A 24,234-nucleotide genomic window follows, 5' to 3' on the forward strand; every position below is an offset into this window, starting at 1 on the left:
TGCTCCCTGCCTGGTACTAGTCTGAGCAATCTATGTTTATTTGAGCCTATTAACCAGTGGGGTAGAGATTGTTCGGTAGGTGATGAATCTTGGGCACAGAGAAACTGGAAACTCACCCACGGTTGCGCCGCCGATGCATGGCACAGCCAGGATGGGAATCCAAGCAGCCGGCACCAGAGCGTGGAGAGGGTTAGCACACGGTTGGCGTTCAGTAAATACGAAGCCCTTTCTTCTTTCTGCCCAGGTCCCCGTGGCCTTGTAACTGTGTGCAGTCTCAATGCCCCAAGCTTTCTGGGAGAGCTGCCCTGTCCCTTTAAGGGGGGTCTTATGAACATTTAGAAAGTGCCTACTATGTGTAGCACTTAATGATATGTCCTATACATGGCAAATCTCATTTAATTGTCCCAACTAATCAGCCAGACATGACTTCAATATACAGATATGACTCTATTCCGTAAATAGATATGGCTTCCTCATGCCCATGGGGAAACAGGGGCTCAGGCAAGCAAAGGGACCCTCTGGAGTGAGCCAGCTGGGAGGCGGCAGACCAGGCTCTCCACTGACCTGTATCAGTTGGTCCATAGAGAATCATGAACTGACGGAGGAGGGCGGGCGCCTTCGGGTGTGGATCAGAAGGTGTGGCTGCAAGTCCTGGTGTCTGTGATGAGTCCCGGGCCTCTCTGAGCCTCCCCTGCCTCCTCCTCTTGTGTTAGGAGGACTGGATGCCCAAAGTAGCAAAGCTCAGGGTTCCCCAAGGACAGCGATTCACAGCTGAGTCCCCAGCACCTAAACATGCCTGGTGCACAGTCTATATCTACTGAATGAATGAATGAATGAATGGTAGAGAGGAACTCAGTATATCCGGTAGATATTTGTTGAATACCTACTGTGTGCTGGTCCTGGAGATAGGGACATGAAAGAGACATATGGGGTCACCATCCCCAGAGCCCACAGTCTCCTGATGGAGATTCGTGATCAACACCTGACTGAACAGTTTAGTTATAGAGACGGCATATCCTGAAGGACGCCATCGGTGGTGTGCTGGAAAGAGAGGGGCAACGGGGAGGCTCCCAGAGAGCTGCTGTTTTAGTCGGCCTGTACTTGAAGATAAGACAGTGGATACATGAGGAGGGAGGTCAGGCCAGGCCGGGGAATGGCGAGGAGATGTGGCTTGGCATAGTTCAAGGAGATAAAAGCTCTGCCAAAGCCAGGCCTGGTGATGCATGCCTCTAATCCCAGGACATGGGAAGCTGAGACAGGAGGACCACAGATTTGAGGTCAGCCTCATTAGTGTAGCAAGACTTTCAGCAAACTAGAGAGACATTGTTTTAAAACAAAAATAAAAAGGGTTGGGGTGTGGCTCAGAGGTAGAATGCCCATGGGTTCAATCCCTAGTACTACCGCTACTACTACTACTAATAATAATAACAACAACAACAACAACAACAACAACAACAACAACAGCACGGATCCTGGCATACGCAGCACTGTGACCCTGCTGTAACCTGCTTCCCTTTGCAGGTGGCTTGCTGCCAACATTGAGCTGCTGGGCAATGGGCTGGTGTTCGTGGCCGCCATGTGTGCAGTGCTGGGCAGGACCCACCTCAGCGCCGGCCTCGTGGGCTTCTCTGTCTCCACCGCTCTCCAGGTACCCACCCAGCACACAGCCTGGGCTCAGGGGTACGTGGAGCCAGAGGCAGAGACCGCCACGCAGGACCTTCCAGGACCCCTGTGTCCACCTATTGTGCACTTAGGGAAAGAGAGCTCCGTGAGAGCCGGACGTAGCTCAGGTGGCCTCTCCGGGCTTTGGGCATGAGCCCTCTCTCTGGGAGACCTGTGTGTACCCCTGAACAGTGGGTCCCCGCTCCATAACTTCTGATGAGGTCGAGACCAGCAGAGACAGAGCATTTAGAGTCTTTCCAGTGAGTTGTGATTTTTTTTTGTTAATTATTTATGATACGGAATGACAGGTCCTAACATCTACGTAATTGGCATTTCATTGTTTGAAGAGCTGTGTAAATCTTAGCTCATTGCATCCTGCCCGCGAGCCCACCAGGGAGCGTTACCAACGCCCTGTGACCGTTGCCACAGCTGGGCTTAGGGCCAGGCGAGGCGGGGCTGGGGCGTGAGGGGCGGTGCAGGCAGGCTGGGAAGGCCTCTCTGCGGAGGCGTTTGTTCATGAACTGGAGCCCAAAGCAGGTGGAGTGGGGGCTGAAGTGTGTGTGGATGCTCCAGGCAGAAGGAAGCCAAGAGGAAAGGCAGTGGGGGCCCTTGATGTGGTAGAGAAAAGGCCCCGGGGTGAGCTCTGGAGAGAGTGAGGTCAGGAGGGGAGGAAGGGAGATGGGGGCCAGGGCGGGGCTGCAGCCTGCCACTGCCCACCGGCCTCAGAGAAGCTAAGGGGAGTTGGCTCCAAGTGTGATGGGGAATCACAGGCGGCCCAGCCCTCTGTAGAAGCTGTCAGAATGGAACCAATGAACCTGGGTCCTGCTGGGTGTCCTTAGGAGAGCCACTCACCCACTCTCATCTCCCCACTTGTATCAAGATGGCTGGGAGCAGCGGATGCCTGAGGGTTCCTTTCTGCCCTGCACACCCAGGTTCTGGTGAAGGAAGGGGGAAGACGTCCTATTTTGGCTGATGCCAAATTCTATTCCTTTGCTTCTCAGAGGGCCCCGTTTCTCTGCGCTCTCCTTATTCCCTGGATTGGGCCTCCCAGGTCCTGCTTCGGGGAGAGGGGCTGGTACCAGCCCAAGGCTGAGCTCAGCACGAGGCTCCTTGCAGGTGACCAAGACGCTGCAGTGGATAGTTCGTAGCTGGACAGACCTGGAGACCAGCATCGTGTCGGTGGAGCGGGTGCGAGACTACGCCCACACGCCCAAGGAGGTGAGGGGCAGCGGCTCCAGAGGGGTGCCACGGGGCCCAGAGCGATGTCTGCGGTGGTCCTTGGAGTCTGTCCCCTTTTCTTTCCCCTCAAACACCTCGCTGTCAGCAGTGGTAGTTAAGAATGTCCAATCCTGCTTCCTCGTGAGCAAAGCCGGTCACCATCTGAGTGGCAGAGGATGATAAAGCGTGTCATAGCAACATGATAGCTCTGTTCTGCAACATAATTACTGCATCCAGTAACAGTTACCTAGCAAGGATGCAACAGCAACTTAGTGTATCACAGCCACAAGTGGGAACAGACCTGTAACGTGGCAACAACGTAACAACACTAGATTAGCAACTTAGTGACACAATGGCAGCATCACAGCCAAGGAACCAGAGCACAGTAACGAGGCAGCAACTTCGCAGTAACAGAAAAGCAACCTCACGATGCTGGGCTTCCTGGAGGATCAAATGAGATCCTGCAGGGAAGGGTTAACAAGGTGTCTACAGATACTTGGCACATCCCTCTTCTCACCCTCCCATTTCACAGTCAGAGCCAAGGATCCAGGGCAGCCTGTTCAGGATCACACGATTCACGCATAGCAGTGCCGGCCCCCACGCCGCATGGTCCTGTGCTCTGCACAAGACACAGGGGACTATCACAGGGAGAGAAGTTTTTTTTGTTTTTTTTTTGTTGTTGTTTTTTTTACAATAACAGTTGGTAAAGATAATAAATAATAGATAAAAGGGAGCCACATCGCCATTATTTTTAAGATACTGTGTCCAGCACTGCTATGGTCCAGGCTTCTCTGGTTTCATTTCTACAACAACCCTAACAAACTGCGGTACATACGCCCACTTTGCAGAAGAGGAAACAGGCTCAGAGGCGGCCCACCTGTGCGAAGCCCTGCGGGAAGGCTCCCCTGACCCTGTGCGCCCTCCCTCCCGCTCCAGGCTCCCTGGAGGCTGCCCACCTGTGCAGACCAGCCCCCCTGGCCCCGTGGGGGACAGATCGAGTTCCGGGACTTTGGACTGAGACACCGGCCAGAACTCCCACTGGCTTTGCAGAGCATATCCTTCCAGATCCACGCAGGAGAGAAGGTGAGTGGTCCTCCCATGGTGTCTCCACGGAGGCTGGGGTCCGGGACCAGGCCTGAGCACAGCCACCCCCACCCACCCTGGACTCCCATCTTCCCCACACCTGCCCCCATGGACAACTTCCCCCATCCATCTTGGTGTCCCTAGAGGAGGGATGTTGCTCTGATTAACTGAACACCTAGTGTGTGCCAGGGCAGCGCGAACCATCCCATCTGCACACCACAGTTTGCATGGGATAGGCTCCTGGCTTTGCCGCAGGTGTGACCTTGGGCAAATAACTTCATGCCTTGGGCTTGGTTTTCCCATCTATAAAGTGGGAATAAAGCTAGGCGTGGTGGTACACGCTTGTAATCCCAGTACATGGGAGGCTCATACAGCAGGATCGCAGGTTCACGGCCAGCCTCAGCTACTTAGTGAGGCCCTCTGCAACTTAGTGACACCCTGGCTCAAAATAAAGCATAAAAAATAGGGCTGGGGGTGTAGCTTGGAGGTAAAATGCCCCTGGGCTAAATCCCTAGGACTGAAAAAATAAAAGTGGGAATAAGAGTGCCATCGTCAGAAATTATTGAGACAACACATATCAGCCACGTGGCATGGAGCAAGTGCTACGGGAATGTGCCCAGGCTTTTGATTGGGATTGGCATGCTTCTCCACAACCACCCTGGGAGGTGGGGCTTAGTGGGGCCTCTTCATGGGATCCTTCTCCTCCCTCCCCACTGAGTCCCAGCCTCCCTTCCTACCACCTACCACCCGGTCTCCTGGTATCTGTGTCCCTGCGCTGTATCTGTGAATTCCTGAACTTGGCATTCGAGGCCCTGCCCACCTCCCTGCCTTATTTACAGCTCCGTCAGGGCTTGACCAACTTTTGGGGGGGACAGCCGCCTCTGAGCCAGGGACACATAGTGCTGAAACTCAGCCAGGTTACACTCTAGCAACCGTGCTGGGTGAGCTTTATCTGCAGTCTTGCCCTCTCAAACTCCCATTTGTCCTTTGAGATCAACTCAAATGTCCCCTCCTCCCTGAAGCCTTTGTGGTTACCCCCACCCAGCACCACGAGGCAGCAAGATCAACGCCTCCCAGCTGCCTCTGTCGCTGTGGTCCCAAGCTTGCTCATCCGACCATGTTAAGTTCGGTGTGTGTACTATCTTCATGGATAGGGCAGGGATGCACAGAAGGATGGGCGAGGGATGGGCGGACAGGGTGGGAGAAAGAAACTGATGACTAGAAGGGAAGATGAAGAATGAATGGGAGAAAGATTCATGGATGGGGCGGGAGAGAGGAGAGGGATGGGAGAGTGACCAAGGACAGGCGTGGATGGGCGGATGGAAGGAATGGGGAGAGATGGAGAAGAGTTTCTAGCAGGCCCGGAGGGGAGGAGGCAGGAAGACTTAGGGACGGAGGATGGAGAGACATCAGGGAGACAGAACGCTCCGACGGAAGCTTGGACTGACGGATGGCTACAAGCAAAGGTGGAGATGGAAGGGGGGTGCGTAGGATGGCCAGTTGAACAGCTCTTTGGTGCAGGGAAATTCTCTCCCAAAGGATCCAGGGTCCCCCGGGCAGTGGCCAGCCACTCTCCAGCCAGGCCTGGTCACAATGGGCCTGCCCTCCTGTTCCCTGCAGGTGGGCATCGTGGGCAGGACGGGGGCCGGGAAGTCCTCCCTGGCCGGGAGCCTGCTGCGGCTCCAGGAGGCAGCGGAAGGCGGGGTCTGGATCGACGGGGTCCCCATCGCCCAGGTGGGGCTGCACACGCTGCGGTCCAGGATCACCATCATCCCCCAGGTGAGGGCTGGGAGCTGGCGGAGGGCTGCCGGAGATGGGGGTGTGGCGGGGCCCCGCTCTGATCCACTGCCCCTCCTGGCCAGGACCCCGTCCTGTTCCCTGATTCTCTGCGGATGAATCTGGATCTGCTACAGGAACACACTGACGACGCCATCTGGGCGGCCCTGGACACGGTGCAGCTCAGAGCCTTCGTGGCTGGCCTGCCCGGCCAGCTGCAGTATGAGTGTGCCGCCCAGGGTGAGGACCTCAGGTACAGCGGCCCGGCCACCATGTCCAGGACCAACGGGGTGGGGGCGGGAGCGCAGCCCCGGGGCTCAGAGGAGGGCCTCAGGAGCCTGCCTCCCACTCTGTTAGCAACCACGGGTCTGAACCCTTATCTGCAATTCCAAACTCCAACATGACTCTGAGCATCGAGTTTCTTCTTCCTTAGTTAGCTTTGGACATTTATTTGACAGCAAAGCCTAACCTCAGCTGACATGAATCTACTTGACGTCTTTTGCTTTCCCCCCCTTTTCTAGTACTAGGGATTGAACCCAGGGCCATTCTACCTCCGAGCTACACCCCAAGAACTTTTTATTTATTTATTTTTGAAACAGTCTTGCTAGGTTGCTGAGAGTCTCATTAGACTGCTGAGACTGGCGGCGAACCTGCGATCCTTCCATCTCAGCCTCCCAAGTACTGGGATGGCAGGTGTGCGCCGCCACACCTGGATCTACTTGTCTTTATCCCACTCACTATTGCTTTTGCTATGATATCGTGCTTCATGCTGGGCATTAATATAAGGTATGCACCTTTCTGAATCTTCAAGTGTGGTAAAATATACATAACACAAATTTATTACTTCTTCTTCTTCTTCTTCTTCTTCTTCTTATTATTATTATTATTATTATTATTTTTTTTTTTTTTTTTTTTTTTTTACGGTACTGGGGATGGAACCCAGGGGCATTTTACCTCTGAGCTACACCCCAAGCCCTATTTTTTATTCTTTATTTTGAAACAGGGTCTCACTGAGTTGCAGAGGGCCTCACTAAGTAGCTGAGGCTGTCCTCGAGCGTTGATCGTCCTGTCTCAGCCTCCCATGAACCCACAGGGATTCTACCTCTGAGCTACACCCCCAGCCCTATTTTTTAGTCTATTTTGAAACAAGGTCTCACAGAGTTGCAGAGGGCCTAAGTAGCTGAGGCTGGCTGCAAACCAGTGATCATCCTGTCTCCACCTCTCAAGTACTGGGATTACAAGAGTACACCACCACGCCTGACTTTGTTTTCTATTTTTAAGGAGGGTGTCACTAAGTTGCTGAGAGCCTTTCTAAATTGCTGAGGCTGTGCTTAAACCAGCAATCCTTTCAGCCTCCTGGGATTATAGGCATGTGCCACTATGCCTGGCTAAATCTTAGTGTGTGTGTGTGTGTGTGTGTGTGTGTGTGTGTGTGTGTTACTTGGGATTGAACCCAGGGGCATTATACCTTCAAGCCCTGCCCCCAGCCCTATTTTACTTTTTGTTCTGAAACTGGGTCTCATTAGGCTGATGAGAGTCTCACTACTTGCTGAGGCTGTCCTCGAACCTGCGATCCTCCTGTCTCAGCCCCCCAAGGACTGGCATTATAAGCCGGCACCACTACACCCAGCTTAGCATTTGAACACGCAGAGTTTAGTGGCTTCAAGTACAACATTGCATATTGACATTTGTCAACAACGGCTCGTATCTCCAGTGATGCTTCATAAGATTACATTGCCCGGTGGCATCATGGCTGTCTTGGCTTAGGTAAGGGCCCCGATGGTCTCACGCAAAGGTGCCTAACGGTACATTTCTCAGAACAGAGCCCATCGCTGAGACGCGTGACTGTCCACTCACGCTGTATGCAACAGGCCCCCAGGACTCTCTTGATCTTGCAAAACAAACTCTGCCCTGCTAACCGCAGACTGTCCTCCTGCTCCTCTGTGGCCGCCCACCGTTCTCCTCCCTGTCTCTGTGGGTTTCACTTGACAGTTTGGCGTTAGACAATGTATCTGTACTTACAGTAAGAAGCCGCTGCGTGCCGGGGGCTTTCTCTGTGACAAGCTCGCACGCTCACTGTGACTTATCTATATGACTCAGTGGTGAGGACCCCAGGGAAGCCCAGGAGCTGGAGTTGAGGTGCTGGCTTCAGACTGGCTCCCCCGTGAACGCTGTGACCTTGGGCAAGCGTCCTAACCTCAGCCCGTCTGTCTCTTCCTCTGTGGAAAGGAGAGAACGGAATCCACCTTGGTGGTCCGTATCTAAGCAACACTGAGCATGCGTCTGCACATGACGTGAACCATAGAAGTGGCCAAGCCAGGCACGGCGGCCCACGCCTGCAATCCCAGTACCTGGGAGGACGAGACAGGCTTCGACGCTAGCCTCAGTAACCTCGTGAGGCCCTCTGTAACTCAGTGAGACCTGTTTCAAAATAAAATAGGGTTGGAGGTATAGCTCAGAGGCAGAATGCCCCTGGGTCCAATTCCCAAATTCCCATTACCACCACCACCACACACACACACACACACACACACACACACACACACACACACACATTCTCTTTCTCTCTCTCTCTCTCTCTCTCTCTCTCTCTCCTTTTACAGGAGGGGAAACTGAGCCACTTGTCTAAAGTTAGCCTGCTCAAAGTTGACAGGAGGGACCCCCATGCCCCATGGACACCAGGCCTTGTGTGGGGCAGGCACACACTCAGGCACGCTTCCAGTTACCCCACTGTATATGTTCTCTAAATCATGCCGTCGGGCCAACACGCAGCTGGCCTGACTGTCCCCCTCCCCGTTCACAGCGTGGGCCAGAAGCAGCTCCTGTGTTTGGCGCGGGCCCTTCTCCGGAAAACCCAGATCCTCATCCTGGATGAAGCCACAGCCTCCGTGGACCCGGGCACAGAGCTCCAGATGCAGGTGGCCCTCAGCCGCTGGTTTGCTCGGTGCACGGTCCTGCTCATCAGCCACCGCCTGCGCCTGGTGATGGATTGCTCCAGGTGAGGTGTCCCCCCAGGCCTCAGGGGCCACCACACAGGCGGGAGAGGGCGGGGCCCAGGACACAGGCTTCCAGCATGGTTGCCAGGGTCAGGAAGCTGCTTGGAAAGCCACCGTTCTGGGAAGCGAACCCTGGGACCAAGTGTGGCTCTCAGTGTCCAAGGATCTGCCAATCTCCGTCTTCCCTGCAGGGTGCTGGTCATGGACAAGGGGCAGGTGGCAGAGAGCGGCAGCCCGGCCCAGCTGCTGGCCCAGAGGGGTCTGTTCTACAGACTGGCCCAGGAGTCCGGCTTGGTCTGAGCCAGGCCCGCTCTCGGCTGCCCTGAGCTGGGCCAGCCGCAGCAGCTTTGGTGTCCTGGAGCAGCCAGGGGTCTCATTTGGTATCCAGCTCAGGCTCTTATTGAGGAAAGTGGAAAAGAAAGCAGCTGGTTATCACGAAACATCAGACCCCGAAGGACCCAGCAACCTCAGGTCAGCCTGGGCAAAGCTGGCTCCACCTGGTCCACCCTGGAGCCAGTGGACGGCAGCTCTTGGCCCGGCTTCCACCGCACTCACCTGGGAGCCGAGAAACAGGCCTCACCTGGATCAATTAAATAGGAATCCTTGGGGCTGGGGAAATGGTGTGTGAGGGTGTGTCCGAAGTAACCTTATTTTGAGGTTGTTGTGGATTCACATGCAGTTTCAAGAAAACAGTAGCCTCCTGGTCTCCTCTACCCTGTCTCTCCCAGTGGTGACATCTTGCAGAACTTTAACATAAGATCACAAGGATATTGGCATTGATGCAACCCTCTGATCTTGTCCATGTCTTCTGTTTCATGTGTGTGCATGTGCGTGTGTGTGCATGCACACATGTGAGTATGTGTTTGGTTTTATGCAATTCGATCACGCATGCTGGCTGCTGTGTCTACCACCACCGTGAGCATATGGGGTAGTCCCATCACAAGGACCCCTTTCACTGTGCCCTGACCCCCCAAAGCTGTCCCCCCACTTTGGTATATATGTTTAGAGCTCCCCCTGTGATTTCAGTGGGCTGCCAGGGGTGTCCACCTAACACATCTTGCTGCTCCTGTCTCTGTAGAGGAGCCTAAGGAACCTTATGTCTGAACTGGACACGTAGCCAGGTCCCCCAGCAGCAGCAGCAGCAGCAGCAGCAGCAGCAGAAAAGGCCCTCTCTAGGCACAAGCACACACTCAATTCCCCAAATGAGAGCTCTGGGACGCCTCAGCCCCCACCAGGAGAACCGCCCGGGCCTCAGCACATTTCACACTGTGTGGATAAAGACCAGATCCCAAGCCCATCAGGACGCCCTGCCACACCTGCTCTGGGTGCTGCTGAATGCCGAGTCCTTGCTCTGAGGGCAGCCTGCGTGGCACTCACCCATCTTGCCTGCTTCTCACCGTGTGCAGAACCCAAGGACTGGACCCATCAAACTGGCTTCAGGCACCAGGAAAGACAGCCCAGGAGTCTGCGAGCCAAGCTCAAGTTTGCACGGGAGGTGTGCGGGGCAGGGTTAGACATCCGTTCCTCTGGCCCTCACTGGGAGCCCAGGGTTCTCACCAGCCCCTGGCAAGAATGAAATGCATAAAATGTGTGTGTGTGGGGGGTAGACAGAGAAGGGTGTGTGCCAGGCTCTCAGATTCATCACTAGTGCCATGTGGGCAGGGTGACTCTGTTGTGGGGCTCTTTTGCAAAATGTTCAGCAGCATTCCTGGCCTCTGCTCGTTAGATGCTAGCAGCTTGCTTCTCCAAAATATTTTAACTGCTGCTGTCTAACCTGCCCCGTGGCCATCAATAACCCACTGGTACACGGGCAGTGGCTAGGTGGGTGTCAGGAGGAGGCCCCCACCTACCTCCAGATATGGGGTCTGCTGTGGTCCAGCCAGCCCATGGGCCTCTCTCCTGATGGAGGGTTTTGTGGCTTGCCCTTTGGTCCCAAATAATCTAAATCTGATCCAAATGTCAAGATGTGACAAGCAGCTTATTTTGATGGCTCCAAAATGAGACTGGGAGAAAGACCTCAATGAAAATTATAGTGAAAGTAACACAATGAAAATCATGGAACAGCAAAACAGAAGTTGAAGCAGATGCTGGAGGGTGGAAAGGCCTCCCATGTTCATGGATAGGCAGAATTGATGTTAAAATGGCTGTATCACCAAAAGCAATCTACAGATTCAATGTAACCCCCTTTAAAATACCAATGACACTCTTCATAGAACTAGAAAAATGGTCCTAAAATTCATCTGGAAGCAAAACAGACACACAATAGCCAAAGCTATCCTTAGCAAAAAGAATGGTAGAGGCGTCACAATACCTGATTTTATTTATTTATTTATTTATTTATTTATTTATTTATTTATGGTGGTACTGGGGTTCCTGGAAGCCCTTCTACCTCTGGGCTACACTCCCAGACCTATTTTTACATTTTTATTTGGAAACAGGGTCTCCTAAGCCAGCGTGTGCGGCTGGCTTCGAACCTGCACGATCCTCCTGTCTCTGCCTCCCAAGCTCGTGGATTACAAAGTGTGCACCACCACGCCCGGCTACCTGATTTTAAATTATATTACAGAGCAGCAGTAACAAAACCAGCATGGTACCACATAAAAACACTCACTGACTAAAGGAATAGAAGACAGAGAGACAAACCCACACAAATAGAGCCATCTGGTTCTTGACAAAGGTACCAAAAACATGCATTGGGGAAAAGACCATATCTTTAACAAATGTGCAAGGAAAACTGGAAGTCCATATGTAGAGGAATAAGATGGGATTCCTCTCACTCACCGTACACAAGTCAACTCAAAGTGGACCAAAGATCTGGGCATTAGACCCCAAACTTGGCAATTTCTAGAAGAAAATGTAGGGGCAACATTCTAACACACAGGTGCAGGCAACAGCTTCCTCTATAGGACCCTTAAAGCTCAAGAAATAACACCGAGAATTAAATAAGAGGGTAAAAGGGGGAGGGGAGAAAGTCCGCATCCTTCCACACCCATCAAGCCTGTAAAGTGCTGGGCCCACTCTTTCTACCTGCGCCTTGCAGATGGGGAAACCGAGGCTTGGGAGCGGACATGAGCTGTGGAGGCCCCCAGCTGGAAAGTGGAAGCGTGGGATTGGCTCCTGGGTCTGTCTGATGGCAGCGTCCCCCATCACGTGGGCAGCCTGTGCTTGGAGAACCAACACGGCGTGCAGCATTTCTCTCCTCTGCTTGGTGTCCTTGCCTAGTGGTCACTGCAGAGGCTGCTGTGTGGTTTTGGCAAACTCAGCTGGGGTCGCTCCAGGGCCACCAGAGCTCCCACAGACCGGCATCAGCCAGGGCGAAGTGTGGGCCCTGGGTGCCGGCATGAGGAGCCAGCATCTTGAGGCCTGCTAGCAAGGCTGCCGTGGGCCATGAGTCACCTGCCACCAGCTCCATCAGCAGGGCCTGGCTGCAGGAGGGCACAGGCTGGACCCACACTCAGACGTTCTTGGTTACTGATGTTCCCTGTAGATTTTCTAACCTCCTCCCTCCCTGGAAACACACTACCGCATGCCAAATGCTGTTTTAAATACCCGCCACGCGGTCCCTCTGTTAGTCTAGCTAGAGGACGCAGGCACCATCCTTCGGCCCCGACTAGGACCCAGAGCACGGTACCGTTATATCCCTTCTAGGATGTTCTATGACTACATCATTTGATCTTTTCAACAGACAAGAAAATGAAGACCAAATGCAGATTAAGTATCTAGGTATCTCTACCCAGCCTGGCTCCAGAGGCCAAGTCCCCATCAAGGGGCCACACAACCTGCTCTGGAGCAAGGGCCAACTCCCACTCTAGGCCCCACCACGAGGACCAGGGAAGGGGCTCCCTTTCCTGCTGGAGTACAACACGTGGGCGCCACTGAGGCGGATCCTGTGACCCGAGGGAGGATGGGCGGTCCCACCCCCTTCATGGGCATCCAGGGCCAGGCCTGGCGCTCCGTGCTGTGCCTGATCCATTCTCACCGTCCCCAGGCCAGGCACTCGTGACGATCCCAGCCGTTCCAATCCCCCAGTCGCGTGCTCTTGCTGGGCAAGTTCAAAGGCTGACGCCTATCAGAGAATCCGTGGGCGTGAGCTCAGGCACCGCCATGGCCGGGTCTGGAGGAAGGCACACAGCCAGGAGCAGTCGGAGATCTCCGGCCCACGCAGAGATGCTACTGAGGACAGACAGGGGAGGGAGAGCCAGGCTGCTGTCGGGGGCGGGGAGGGCCTGAGGCGGCACACGCTCAACTAGTTTTTAGGGAGTCACTATGATGCTGGGCTGGGGTCACGTAGTTCGGTGGTTAGTGCTTGTCTAGCAGATCTGAGGCCCTGGTTCCATCCTCAGCTTGACAAAACAACAACAAAAGTGTGTGTGTGTATGTTAGGTGTGTGTATGCATATGTGTGTGTGTGTGTAGGTACGTGTGTGTAACCACTGAGAAAGCCACTGCAGGGACACAAGAGCGAGAGATCTGTGGCCGGGACCAGTAGCATAGGTCGCGGATGAAGTCTGGACGTTCAGGATAAAGAAGCCAGTCTGCTGCAGGACCCGGGAGAGGGTGGGAGATCCAGCAAGGAGCGAGGCTTGGGGGCATCCACTCCGTCATCCTCCTCTCCACCCAGGGATTCCTTCCATAAGAAAAGCTTTGCAAACATAAAGCCCAGGGCTGGATGCATAGTAGGACACAAGAAGCTTACTCAGCCCCCTTCCAAGGCCCTGAGCACTTACCCGGGCTGCCTCTTCATGCAGAGGTTAAACCTGAGCCCCCAGCGCTCCATCCCAACACACCAGGCCCAGCTCTCAGAGACCTGCTTAGGATCTGTTCTGGGACTTTAATGCCTGGCCAGGCTCAGGCTCTGAGACAGAAATACGCTTCCATAGCCAGTGATTCTTTGGGGAACAGTGGCAGTACTAGAACGTTCTATCAGCGCACGTACTTGGTGCATGGAGTTAGGGCAGGGTATAAACAGTATGCCCCCCTTCCAAATACTGCCATTCGTCACCACCCAGACACAGCCAATGCAGACTCAGAGACCAGCACCCCAGTCTCCCCACCCGAAACCAATTAGGATAGGAAGAAACGCTGCCGCACATACACCTGCATTTCCAGCACCCTTGGTTTTTCTGGGCCAATCACACGCAACAGATTTTGTCCAGTGAGCTGTGAGTGGGAGTAGCGTAAGCGGGGCCTCTGGTCCCATCCCTGCCCCCCACAGGGACCCGGAAGCCAGCCCCTGTGTGGCAGTAACAAGACCAGGTTGGGTCTCTGAGCTGCCTCAGGGAAGACAGCCACCCTGGGGAGGCACTGACCCTCAAGAACTGTACAAAATTACCCTGTGTTTCTTTCCCAAGATTGTATGGCAAATTTGTTACTGCGGCCCAGTCTCGCCTACCCTGATATGAAGGCGTGTTTCAGGGTTGTGACCACAGGTGATTTCTGCCACACGCACCACACGCTTTGCAGCTTGGCTTCCTGACAGTACCTCTGCGTAGATCTCATCAGCCCAATTTTACAGACTGAACAACGGACGCGCACAGTCTACCTGACTCCCCCGGGGTCACACAGCCAACAATAACAGGGGCAGGGCTCCGGTGCAGAGACCCGCCAGCCCGAAGCCTAGGCTCTGCACACCTTGACCCACCGCCTCCCGGGCGAGCCCCGCGCAGCTCCCCGTGCCTGACGATGGCTCTTGCTAGAAGGAACGTGCCCACCGCATCCCAGCTCCACCAGAGGAGCCATCTCTTGATGCCCGAAAGAAAGCCAAACAGTTGTTTAGAAAGAAATAAAATATTTTTTTTTACTGCAAATTATTTGCAAATGTTCACGTTTCCAGTGTTAAGTCGTTACAAAAGGATGCCCAAGGAAAACTTGGTTTCTCTAACGTGAAAGAATGGTATAACTTACAAAAAAATAAATATATATATTTCCACCTAAAAGAAGAAAGATGCTTCTCTGGGTCTGACGTCAGCCACGTAGTTCGGAGCGAGGAGGAGCCGTGGGGCGGCGGCGAGCACCTGCTGCCTTGGGGCCTCGCTCTGGTCTGTGACCGAGACGCCTCCAGGACCCGTTTTGAAGGACTCTGTTTCTCTCCTTCCAAGAATTCACAGACCAAACGTCAAGAGCAAGGCCGAGGTTGGTATTCCCTGGGAATCTGCTCCTGAGCCCAATACTTCCTCCAAGAAATTAAACTCTTCAGACAGTTGTCTGCTCAGAGTGGTATTTACCCCCCCCCCCAAAAAAAAGAAAAAAAAATCATCAGTACACCCCCACGAATGGGCTTTAATTCTGGAAGAAAGCTGTAACTACATGGCAGTTCTCTAGGACGCTGCTCTTTGACAGCCAGCCGGAAGCCACAGGTGAGAAATTAAAATCTAAAAACGAGGAGCAGATGGAAGGGGATTCTTTTTGGTACCGATTGGCAATAATCGGGAGGTCCCTGAAGCTTTTAACCGCAATGCTTTATAGCCATTAGCAGACCGTCCTCTCTTTCAGGTGCTAAGAGGAGCAGACCCTACTCCCTCAAGGGGTAAGAAGAGGCAGGAAGGAAAACTGGAAACGGGTGGGTGGGGAGGTGAGCGAGTTGGAGTGTCGGCGTTGAGAGAGGATCGCCTGGCCCTGGGGTCCCAGGTCCGGATCATCTGCCAGCCCAGTCATATCCCCTGGATAGGGCATGAGTGTGGGGACACAAGGCTGCCTCTGGCTGCTGAAGCAACCCCCAGCGAGGCAGTCCCAGGGCACAGGTTCCCAACCTGGAGTGCCAGTAAGACGAGATGGGGCTTTGGAATGACACTGCCTGGGATCAGGATGGTTTTCAGCAGGCTCTGCGACCTCGGAACTGAAGCCCCGAGGAAACGGAGTCTCCCCGCTGGAACCAGGCAAGGGTGTCAGGTGACGGGGAGAGCCGGTGGGGGAGCCGGAGCATCTTGGAACCACGGGCTTTGGCTGGAGAGATGCAAGGCAGTTGGCTGGATTTGGTCACTAGCATATTTTACGCAACCAATTGTTCCAGAGGTCTGGCCACCAAAAGCCCCCTGAAGCTTTTAACCGCGATGCTTCACAGCCGTTAGCAGACCTTCCTCTCTTTCAGGTGCTAAGAGGAGCAGACCCACCCCCACAGCGGTAGGATGCACCCGGACGCAGTCCGCGTTCCCAGGGGCAAGAGCGTGAGTCAGTGGACTCCAGAGCCAGCTGTGCGGAGTCGCCGGGTCCTTCAGGCCAATCCCAGGCAGGGCCAGGTGGTGGCTGCGGCTTTGTGTGTGTTTTGGTTTTATGGGCTTGGATTTTGTTGGTTTCTGTGCAGGAGGCTTGGGTTCCCGAGGATGCTGGCACGGTGGCCTTGCCGTTCTGACCCGATGCACCAGCTCCGGGGCTCACACCAAGCCGGCGTCTTTGGCCATGTCGTAGAAGAGGCCCCTCTGCTGCAGGAGTTCAGAGGGGGAACCGCACTCTCGTATTTCTCCTTTGTCCAGTACGATCACCCTACGGGGGGGAGGGGAGGGAGATACAGACTGAGGCTTGGGAAACAGGGCCCTGCGCAAGGCAGAGCTTTGGGCCAGTCCCCTGGCGTCTTCTGCCTGGACTGCGGCGGGAGCCTTCCGATTGGCTGCCCTGTCTCAATCCTATTTTTAGTCAACATCAAATTTCTAAGAAGCAGCCTCCTTGCCCCTCCCCCCTCCTCATTAATGGTGGCAAAAGTATGATGCTCGTGGGAGCAGCCATCACGATGACACAGGAGGCCAGCTGTCCAAGGCCATTGTTCCATTTCTCTCAGAATAATAAAAAAGATAGTCTTACCCTAGTCTACAACAGAGGCCAGCAATTTTTTTTTTCTTTTCTGAAAAGGGCCAGAGGATAAATATTTTGACCTCTCTGAGCTACACGTTTCCTGTGACAGCTGCTCCTCCCCGCAATATTTATACTGTAACGTAGTGAGCAGCCGTGGCTAGTTACTCATAAAGACAGGCGATGGGCTGGCTTTGGCCTCTGGCCCTGTCTGCAGGCTCTGGCACACAAGTTTGCATTAGGCTCCAACCCTGCACGCTTCTGCCCTCACTCAGACTCCTCTACAAGGTGCTCAGACACCTTTTAACAATGGCACGTCATGCCCCAACTAATGGCCTCACGGTACTCTCAGAAGTTGCCCGTGTCTTCCTGTGGTCACCCAGTACACGAACGTGCAGCTCCTGCGTGACTTTCAGCTTTATCTCCTGCTACGGTCCCTCAGCTCCAACATCCAGGCACAGTGGCCTCTGCTATCTTTCCAAGCCAGGCAGCATGTCTCCATTTCAGGGCCTTGGTAGCCGGCTGCACCCTCTGCCTGGCATGTTATTCTCAAAGATCCCAAGGTCAAGAATACCACCCCTGGTATAGGTGAGGGGCAGTAGTGGCTTTGGTGCTATTGTGGGGTGTTAAATAAAAACAGGGGGTGGTGGAAGTGTCCAGGGGGTGCTGAGTAATTTATTTTTTTCTGAAAAGGGGGCATAGGGAAGCTATGCCGTTTGGATCCAAGGTTGGCAAACAAGAGCCCGCAGGTCAAGTCTGGCCCGCTCCCTGTTTTTATGAATAAAGTTTTATTAAAACACAGCCCTGCAGACAGGCGTGGTGGCGCACGCTTGTAATCCCCGCGCTTGGGAGGCAGAGACAGGAGGATTACGCAGGTTCGAAGCCAGCCGCGCGCGCTGGCTTAGGAGACCCTGTTTCCAAATAAAAATGTAAAAATAGGTCTGGGAGTGTAGCCCGGAGGTAGAAGGGCTTCCAGGAACCCCAGTACCACAAAAAAAAAACAAAACAAAACAAAAAAAAAAAAAAACAGCCCTGCTCATTCATCTACTTATGGTCTACGTATGCCTAAGGTTGCTTCATGCTACCCTGCCAGAGCTGGGTAGCTGTGACTGAGACTGTTTGGCCAGCAAGCCTGAAAATATTCTGGCCCTTTACAGAAAAAACACTGCAGATCCCTGTTCTAGATCCTTCCATGGCTGATCCCTTCTCATTACTTAGGTCTCAGCTCATATGCCACCTCCTGAGAGGCCTCCCATGACCTCCCGTGCCGAATTCAAGACCGTCAACACCTTGGCCCAAGGCCATGTGATGGCTTTTGCAGGTCCTGGGCATGAGGCCTGCCTGGTCACTTGCACCATATACGGTATTATACATTCTAATTAGAGCCAGGCGTGGTGGCGCACACTTGTAATCCCCGCGCTTGAGAGGCAGAGACAAGAGGATCGTGCAGGTTCAAAGCCAGCCGTGCATAGGAGACCTTGTTTTCAAATTTAAAAAATGTAAAAATAGGTCGAAGGGCTTCCAGGAACCCCAATACCACCAAAAAAAAAAAAAAAAGTTCTAATTAGAGCTGGCTGTGGATGGCATATGCCTGCAATCCCAGTACTTGGGGAGACAGGAAGATCGCAGGTTCGAGGCCAGTTTCGGCAACTCAGTGAGACCCTGCTTCAAAATAAACAATAAAATAGAGCTAGAGATGTAGTGCAGAAGTAGAACGTACCTGGGTTCAATCTCCAGTAGCACCCCCCCCAAAAAAAAGAAAGAAAATCTATGACTGTGTAAGTACAAAGATAAGTACGAATAGATTATATTCGTCCTTTTTCCTTTTGATTTTCAAACAAAAACAGAACACTTTCATGGGTGCCAGGTGTGGTGTCCGGTGGACACGCTGGCCCTGTCTGGCCCCACTTCCCAGCTGCCTGGCGTATCTTCTCCCTGGCATGCGTTATTCTCTGAAAGCACAGGACCTGCCGCTCTGTCCTTTACCTGACTCCCCCACCCAAGCTCCTTAGTCCCTGCGGCCGGTGCCAACCTTGACTGAACAGCGCCCTGCAGTGCCCCAGGGCCTGGCACCACCCAGAATAGAGACGTTCCACCAATAAAATGACAGTGTCGAATACATGGAAGGAACGAATGAACCAGCTGGAGAAGAGGGTGAGCCCCTACGCCCCGAGGCCTCGTGTGCCGGGCCTCACCTTGTATAGTCCATGATGGTGTTGAGCCGGTGGGCGATGGTGAGGACGGTGCAGCCCTCGAACTGCGTGCGGATGGTGGACTGAATGAGGTCGTCCGTTTCCAGGTCCACGGCTGCCGTCGCCTCATCTAGCACGAGGACCTTTGTCTTCCTGAGCAGAGCCCGGGCCAGGCACACAAGCTGTCTCTGGCCAACGCTACAGAGGGAAAGACCAGAGTCAGGGTGTCAAGCCACTGCTTACCTAGAACCAAGGCCAGAGTTTGGCAGGACAGGACCGGCTTTGTGTCGCTCCCACCAGGAAAGCCCGCCCACATCCCACTTCTGTGCCTAGGGCAGACATCACTAATCAATTCAGTACAGTTCCTATTGAGCGAGCGGTAACTTGGAATCATTCTCAGCACAGAGCTCAGAGGTGACATAAAATAACGACTGGTGAGCAGACAGCAGAAGTGGCCCCACAGCCACACATCCCTATCAGCTGTAGGGCCCTCACAGATGACTCTGCACTCAGCCAATGGGATGTTGGCAAACATACGGCCGGCAGAGGCCCAAAGTGGGAAGGCACCCCGGGGTTGGCTTTCTCTTACACCTCTCCCAGCACTGTGACAACATGCCAGGGCTGGACTGCTGGAGGGTGGGGACACGTGGAATGTTCCCTTATGGTCCCGCTGAGGCCAAGGAGATCCACCAACAGTCAGCCAACGCCTGGATACTGCAGTGAGCCCAGCCAAGATCAGCAGAGCCACAGGGCAGACTGTTCTAGTACAGGAGCAATTGATACTACTGTGAACACAGCCAGGGCTGGTTGTCATGGCAACGGATAACTGAACCTAGCAGTGACCAGTGACACTGGAAGACATCCAGAGGCTCCCCTGGTGCCAGGCATTAACCCTTCAGTTCCCAGCATATCCCAGGGATCCAGGGGTGGTAAGTGGGGCCTTGGGAGGCTCACAGCAGAGCTAGTTACTGAATGATACAGCTGCTCTTTAATAGTTTAACAGCCACCTTCAGCTGAACTCATGAAAGGAAGGAACTGTCTTGGCCACACTGCTGTTGCACTTCCACGGCAAAAGGAGCCCAGACTGGAACTCATCTCACATGGTGACTGCAGCTCCAGGATGTGAAGGGACAGACGGCTTGTCTGTCTGTGGCAGGGCTGGGCTTCAAAGCCAGGTCTGACAGGTACAAGAGGACAGCACCCGGGCTTGTGCCTGGAGCCCCACTCCCCTCGCCCCCCTCACCCACCTCAGGTTCTCCCCGCCTTCGGCACACTCGTGGTTCAGCTTATCGGGAAGGGCAGACACGAAGCCCTTCAGGTGAGCCAGCTCCAGGGCGGTCCAGACGTCTTCATCCGAGTATTGGCCAAACGGGTCCAGGTTCATGCGGAGGGAACCCGAGAACAAAACAGGGTCCTGCTCAGAGGAGAGAGGAGGCGGTGAGTGAGTCTGTCTCACGCAGGACCCGGTCCTGGGGCGCACGGCGGGGCATAAACTGCAGAGGAAGGGCAGTGAGAGTTCCTCAGAGTCACTCATTTTGGAATGTTGCTAATCAAAAACATTAGCTTGGAAAACCCCGAGTTAAGCGGAATAAAACAGATCTCTTCTGCAGAACTTTTCAATATGCAAATACGTTGGGAACCTTCAAAAGGAGACACAGCGTGGCAGCTCCTCTAGTACTGTGGGTTCCTCCCTTATCCCCCAAAAGAGTCTTAGGAAAAACCTTAGGCAGCATCACAGAACCGTCTCCTACTGGGATGGGCCTAAAACATTCTCAATTGTTGCCTAGCTCTAGGACACATCACAGAGTCCCATTCTGACTCTACAGCCAGGAGAGAGAAGATGGTGTCTAACTGAGGCCCCTCCCGGGCACCAAAATCCCTGGTTGCTCAAGTCCCTCAGAAGATATGGTGGATGGAGCCGGGCGTGGTGGCGCACGCTTGTCATCCCCGCGCTTGGGAGGCGGAGACAGGAGGATCGCGCAGGTTCGAAGCCAGCCGCGCTGGCTTAAGAGACCCTGTTTCCAAATAAAAAAATAGGTCTGGGAGTGTAGCCCAGAGGTAGAAGGGCTTCCAGGAACCCCAGTACCACCAAAAAATATATATATGGTGTATGGAGCCAGGCCAGTGGCTCATGCCTGTAATCCCAGTACTTGGGAGACTGAGACAGCAGGATTGCAGAGCTGAGGCCAGCCTCGGAAACTTATCAAGTCCCTGCTTCAAAATAAAAAGTAAAATAAAATAGTGCTAGGGGATAGCTTAGATGCAGAACACCCCTGAATTCAATACCCAGTACCCACCACACACCAAAAGAATGGTGTAGTATTGGCATATAACCTTCACAATTCTCCTGTATAATACTTGCAATCATCTCTAGATTACCTATGATACCTCCTGCAGTATAAATAGCGTGTCAACAGTACGGCTGGTTGGATCACGGATACTGAGGGCCGACTTTCCTTTAGGTGACCACAGGACCCCCAGCCCCATCCCCCCTCGGCCTGCGCAGGCCCCACCTGGGGGATGATGGTGATCTTGAAGCGGAGCTGGTGCAGGCCGATCTTGGCGATGTTGACTCCATCAATAATGATCTCCCCTTCGGCGGATTCATTGATCCGGAACAAGCCCAGGGTCAGTGATGACTTCCCAGCTCCGGTGCGCCCCACGATGCCAACCTGTGGGACAGGAAGAGCCGGGTGAGGTGGGCATGCCAGAATCCAGGGCTGCCCTTGCCATCAATGTCCAGCCCAGGGCCATTCAGTCAACTGGTCAACCGCCTCCCGCCACGGTGCTCTCTCTCGCCGGCTTCCTAAAGACAGTCCTTAAGAGGCTACGTCCTTAAGAGGCCAAGCTCCCCAAGGAACTACTAGTTAGTAAGTTAGCAGATTCCTTGGAAGAGGCAGATATCAGTTTAACAAAGCCCTGCTGTTCAGCTGGGGAGAGTGTGAGGTAATGGGCACTTTCCTTTTCCTCCGCGCTGTTCCTCACCCCTGAGGGTGCATCTCCCACCCAGCTGTTGCTATACCTCGACAGGTCCAAGCAGATCCCTGAGGGCCAGCCAATGACAGCATCCTGACATCGCACCCAAGTTCTCCCCTGGCACCTGGGCTCCTGCAAGATGGGTTCCCTCTACCCAGGGCAGCATAATACAGCGATTCTCAAAATGGAGCGTAGGCCGCCGAGGCCCAGCAGAGCATGCCTGCCCCCTTGTCCCTTGTTGTAAGTTAGATGAGTTATCTCGTGGGAATGGAACATTTTAGACTTTTTGGCAGGGACAGCTTAACAAATCCATATGTTCAGAAATGCTGATGAACAAGAAGACTCTTGATCTAATTTCTGAGGAAATTCTAGGGTCTCAGGGCACCGATGTCTTCCAGGAATAGCTGGAGCCAAAGGAAGGCTCTAAAACCACAAAGATTTCCTGCGTCCCCTGAGCCATCCCTAGGAGTGGTGGCAATGTCATCTTATTCTGGGGACCACAGACTCCGGCGTCTTAAGAGGCCACCAAGGTGCGTGACCTGGGCTGGGTGGTGGGGGGAATCCAGCCCGGGTCTCCTCTGGGAAGACACAGGGAGCATGGGTCCAACGTTGCCTGCTGTTCTGACAGTTCAAGGACAGCAGGAGATGGAGTTTTCGTATAAAATGTCTTAGACTTCTTCGGTAATTGCAACTTATTCAGATTTTTCTTCAAAACCCCTCCACGGGCCTCATTCAACCTTGGAGCTACCAGTGTGCAGGCTGTTGGGTACGCTCTGGTTAGCTTCCATTGCCACCACCTGAGCCCCACGGTGCAGGCTGTGACTGGCCGGGGCGGTGACGCGGCCTGCACGGGCCTGTGAGTGGACACGGGGACAAGGCACACCCACCTTTTCTCCTCCCTCGATGGTGACGTTAATGTGCTTCAGAACCAAGTCCAGGTCCTCTCGGTACCGCAGGCCGTAGTTCCGGAACTCCACGCGGCCCACCTGGGGCCAGGTGCTGGGCAGAGCGGTCTCGGGGATTTGCCAGGAGGCCTTTGATCACAGCGAGCACACGGGAAGGGAGGAGAGACGGAGTGTGAAGTCCAGCCCTGGGCCCCGGGCGCCTCCTGAGCTGACCTCCGTGACACTCTGCCCACCTCGGGCGAGCCTGACTGCCGTGCTCTGGCCGCTGCACCTGCGGTTTTGCTTGGCCTGGAATGCCCTTCCCTAACTACCTAGGCCAGCTCGCACCTCCTGGTGACCCCAGGTCCACATGGATCGGTGTCCCTTGGGGCCTGGACCTCCTGCTCTGTGAGGACAGGGCCGGCGCTGTCACGGCTGCCTCTACGGCCCAGAGCACGGGGCAGGCAGTCCGTCTGTGTGTATGAACAGGAACAGCAAGTGACTGGTCTTCTCCCGACAGACACGAGAGTAAAGGTGAGGTCCCCGGCTGCCCCCAGGGGCTGGAGGAGCACAGTGACAGCTGTGGCCAACACTCAACAATGACCTCGTGCCTGGCACCTCACCCAGGACTCCGTCACCTGACCCCACTGAATAACCTCTGCAGAAGGTGGGGTTCTGTTAACACCCCCGGTTTATACAGGAAGAAACTGAGCGCCAAAAGAGTTACGTAACTTGCCCAGGGCCACACGGCCCCTGTTTCTTGTCTTTTCTTGGTGGTACGGGGATTGGACCCAGGGGCACATTCTACCTCTGAGCTACACCCCAAGCCCTTTCAATTTTTGTTTTGAAACTGGGTCTCACTAGGTTGCTGTGACTTTCCCTATATTGCTGAGGCTGGCCTCAAATATCCGATCCTCCTGCCTCAGCCTCCCAAGCTCTAAGATTACAGGTGTGCGCGACCACGCCTGGTTTGTAGCCCCTATTTCTGAAGATCTTAGTTCTGTTCATCATTTACGGAGGCCCACAGTGGATGTGCTGGCAGCCAGGCTCGGGAGAGGCTGCCTTGGGGAATTCGCATCCCCTTGGAGACCAGACATATGCGGGCAACACTCCTGGCTGCAGAGAGCTGTGGACACAGTGCGGAACAGCAAAGAACTGGCCACCTTTCGGGCAAGAAATCCAGCCCCTGTGCAGAGGCTCACTAAAATCCCAGCGTTCTCACTGCGTGCGGACAGTGTCCCGGGCGCCCCGAGGATGTCCTCAGAGCCTCACGGTAGCCCAAAGAGGCAGAGATTACCAAACACAGAGGCAAAGAGGCCGCGGCCCTGGCGCAGAAGTTCAACGCCCACAGGAAGCCGCGGGACAGACCAATCGCAAACTAGGGCTCTCCTGGGAAGGAGTGGAGCGCAAGGGGCCAGGAAAGAGGACTTCCATTCTTTCTCCCCTGGAAACTTCCTGCATTTTTAAAATTATAATAAGCAGCCGGGCGCGTGGTGGTGCACGCTTGTAATCCCCGCGCTTGGGAGGCGGAGACAGGAGGATCGTGCAGGTTCGAAGCCAGCCGTGCTGGCTTAAGAGACCCTGTTTCCAAATTTAAAAAAGTATAAAATAGGTCTGGGAGTGTAGCCTGGAGGTAGAAGGGCTCATAGGAACTCCAGTACCACCA

At 54.2% G+C, this 24,234-nt stretch overlaps 2 protein-coding genes across 4 annotated transcripts in view; one reads left to right on the forward strand and one right to left on the reverse strand.

Moving 5' to 3' along the window:
* ABCC6 (ATP binding cassette subfamily C member 6) overlaps positions 1-9,035 on the forward strand; it is a gene marked incomplete at both ends in the record, with an annotated part of 59,668 nt that extends 50,633 nt beyond the window's left edge. Inside the window, 7 exons of the mRNA XM_080703942.1 lie at positions 1,522-1,648; positions 2,779-2,880; positions 3,817-3,963; positions 5,584-5,742; positions 5,826-5,992; positions 8,543-8,737; positions 8,927-9,035. Of these exons, the coding sequence (XP_080560068.1) occupies positions 1,522-1,648; positions 2,779-2,880; positions 3,817-3,963; positions 5,584-5,742; positions 5,826-5,992; positions 8,543-8,737; positions 8,927-9,035 (1,006 nt within the window). The remainder of the gene's footprint in view (positions 1-1,521; positions 1,649-2,778; positions 2,881-3,816; positions 3,964-5,583; positions 5,743-5,825; positions 5,993-8,542; positions 8,738-8,926) is intronic.
* Positions 9,036-16,104: 7,069 nt separating this feature from the next.
* Positions 16,105-24,234, reverse strand: part of ABCC1 (ATP binding cassette subfamily C member 1 (ABCC1 blood group)) — a gene marked incomplete at both ends in the record, with an annotated part of 144,467 nt that continues 136,337 nt past the window's right edge. For all 3 annotated transcript variants that reach the window (XM_080703020.1, XM_080703019.1, XM_080703018.1), the window contains 5 exons: positions 16,105-16,213; positions 18,712-18,906; positions 19,956-20,122; positions 21,222-21,380; positions 22,572-22,718. In XM_080703020.1, coding sequence (XP_080559146.1) covers positions 16,105-16,213; positions 18,712-18,906; positions 19,956-20,122; positions 21,222-21,380; positions 22,572-22,718 — 777 coding nt within the window. The remainder of the gene's footprint in view (positions 16,214-18,711; positions 18,907-19,955; positions 20,123-21,221; positions 21,381-22,571; positions 22,719-24,234) is intronic.

The sequence above is a fragment of the Muscardinus avellanarius genome (genome assembly GCF_963383645.1).
Source record: "Muscardinus avellanarius genome assembly, chromosome: 10".
NCBI classification, from domain to species: domain Eukaryota; kingdom Metazoa; phylum Chordata; class Mammalia; order Rodentia; family Gliridae; genus Muscardinus; species Muscardinus avellanarius.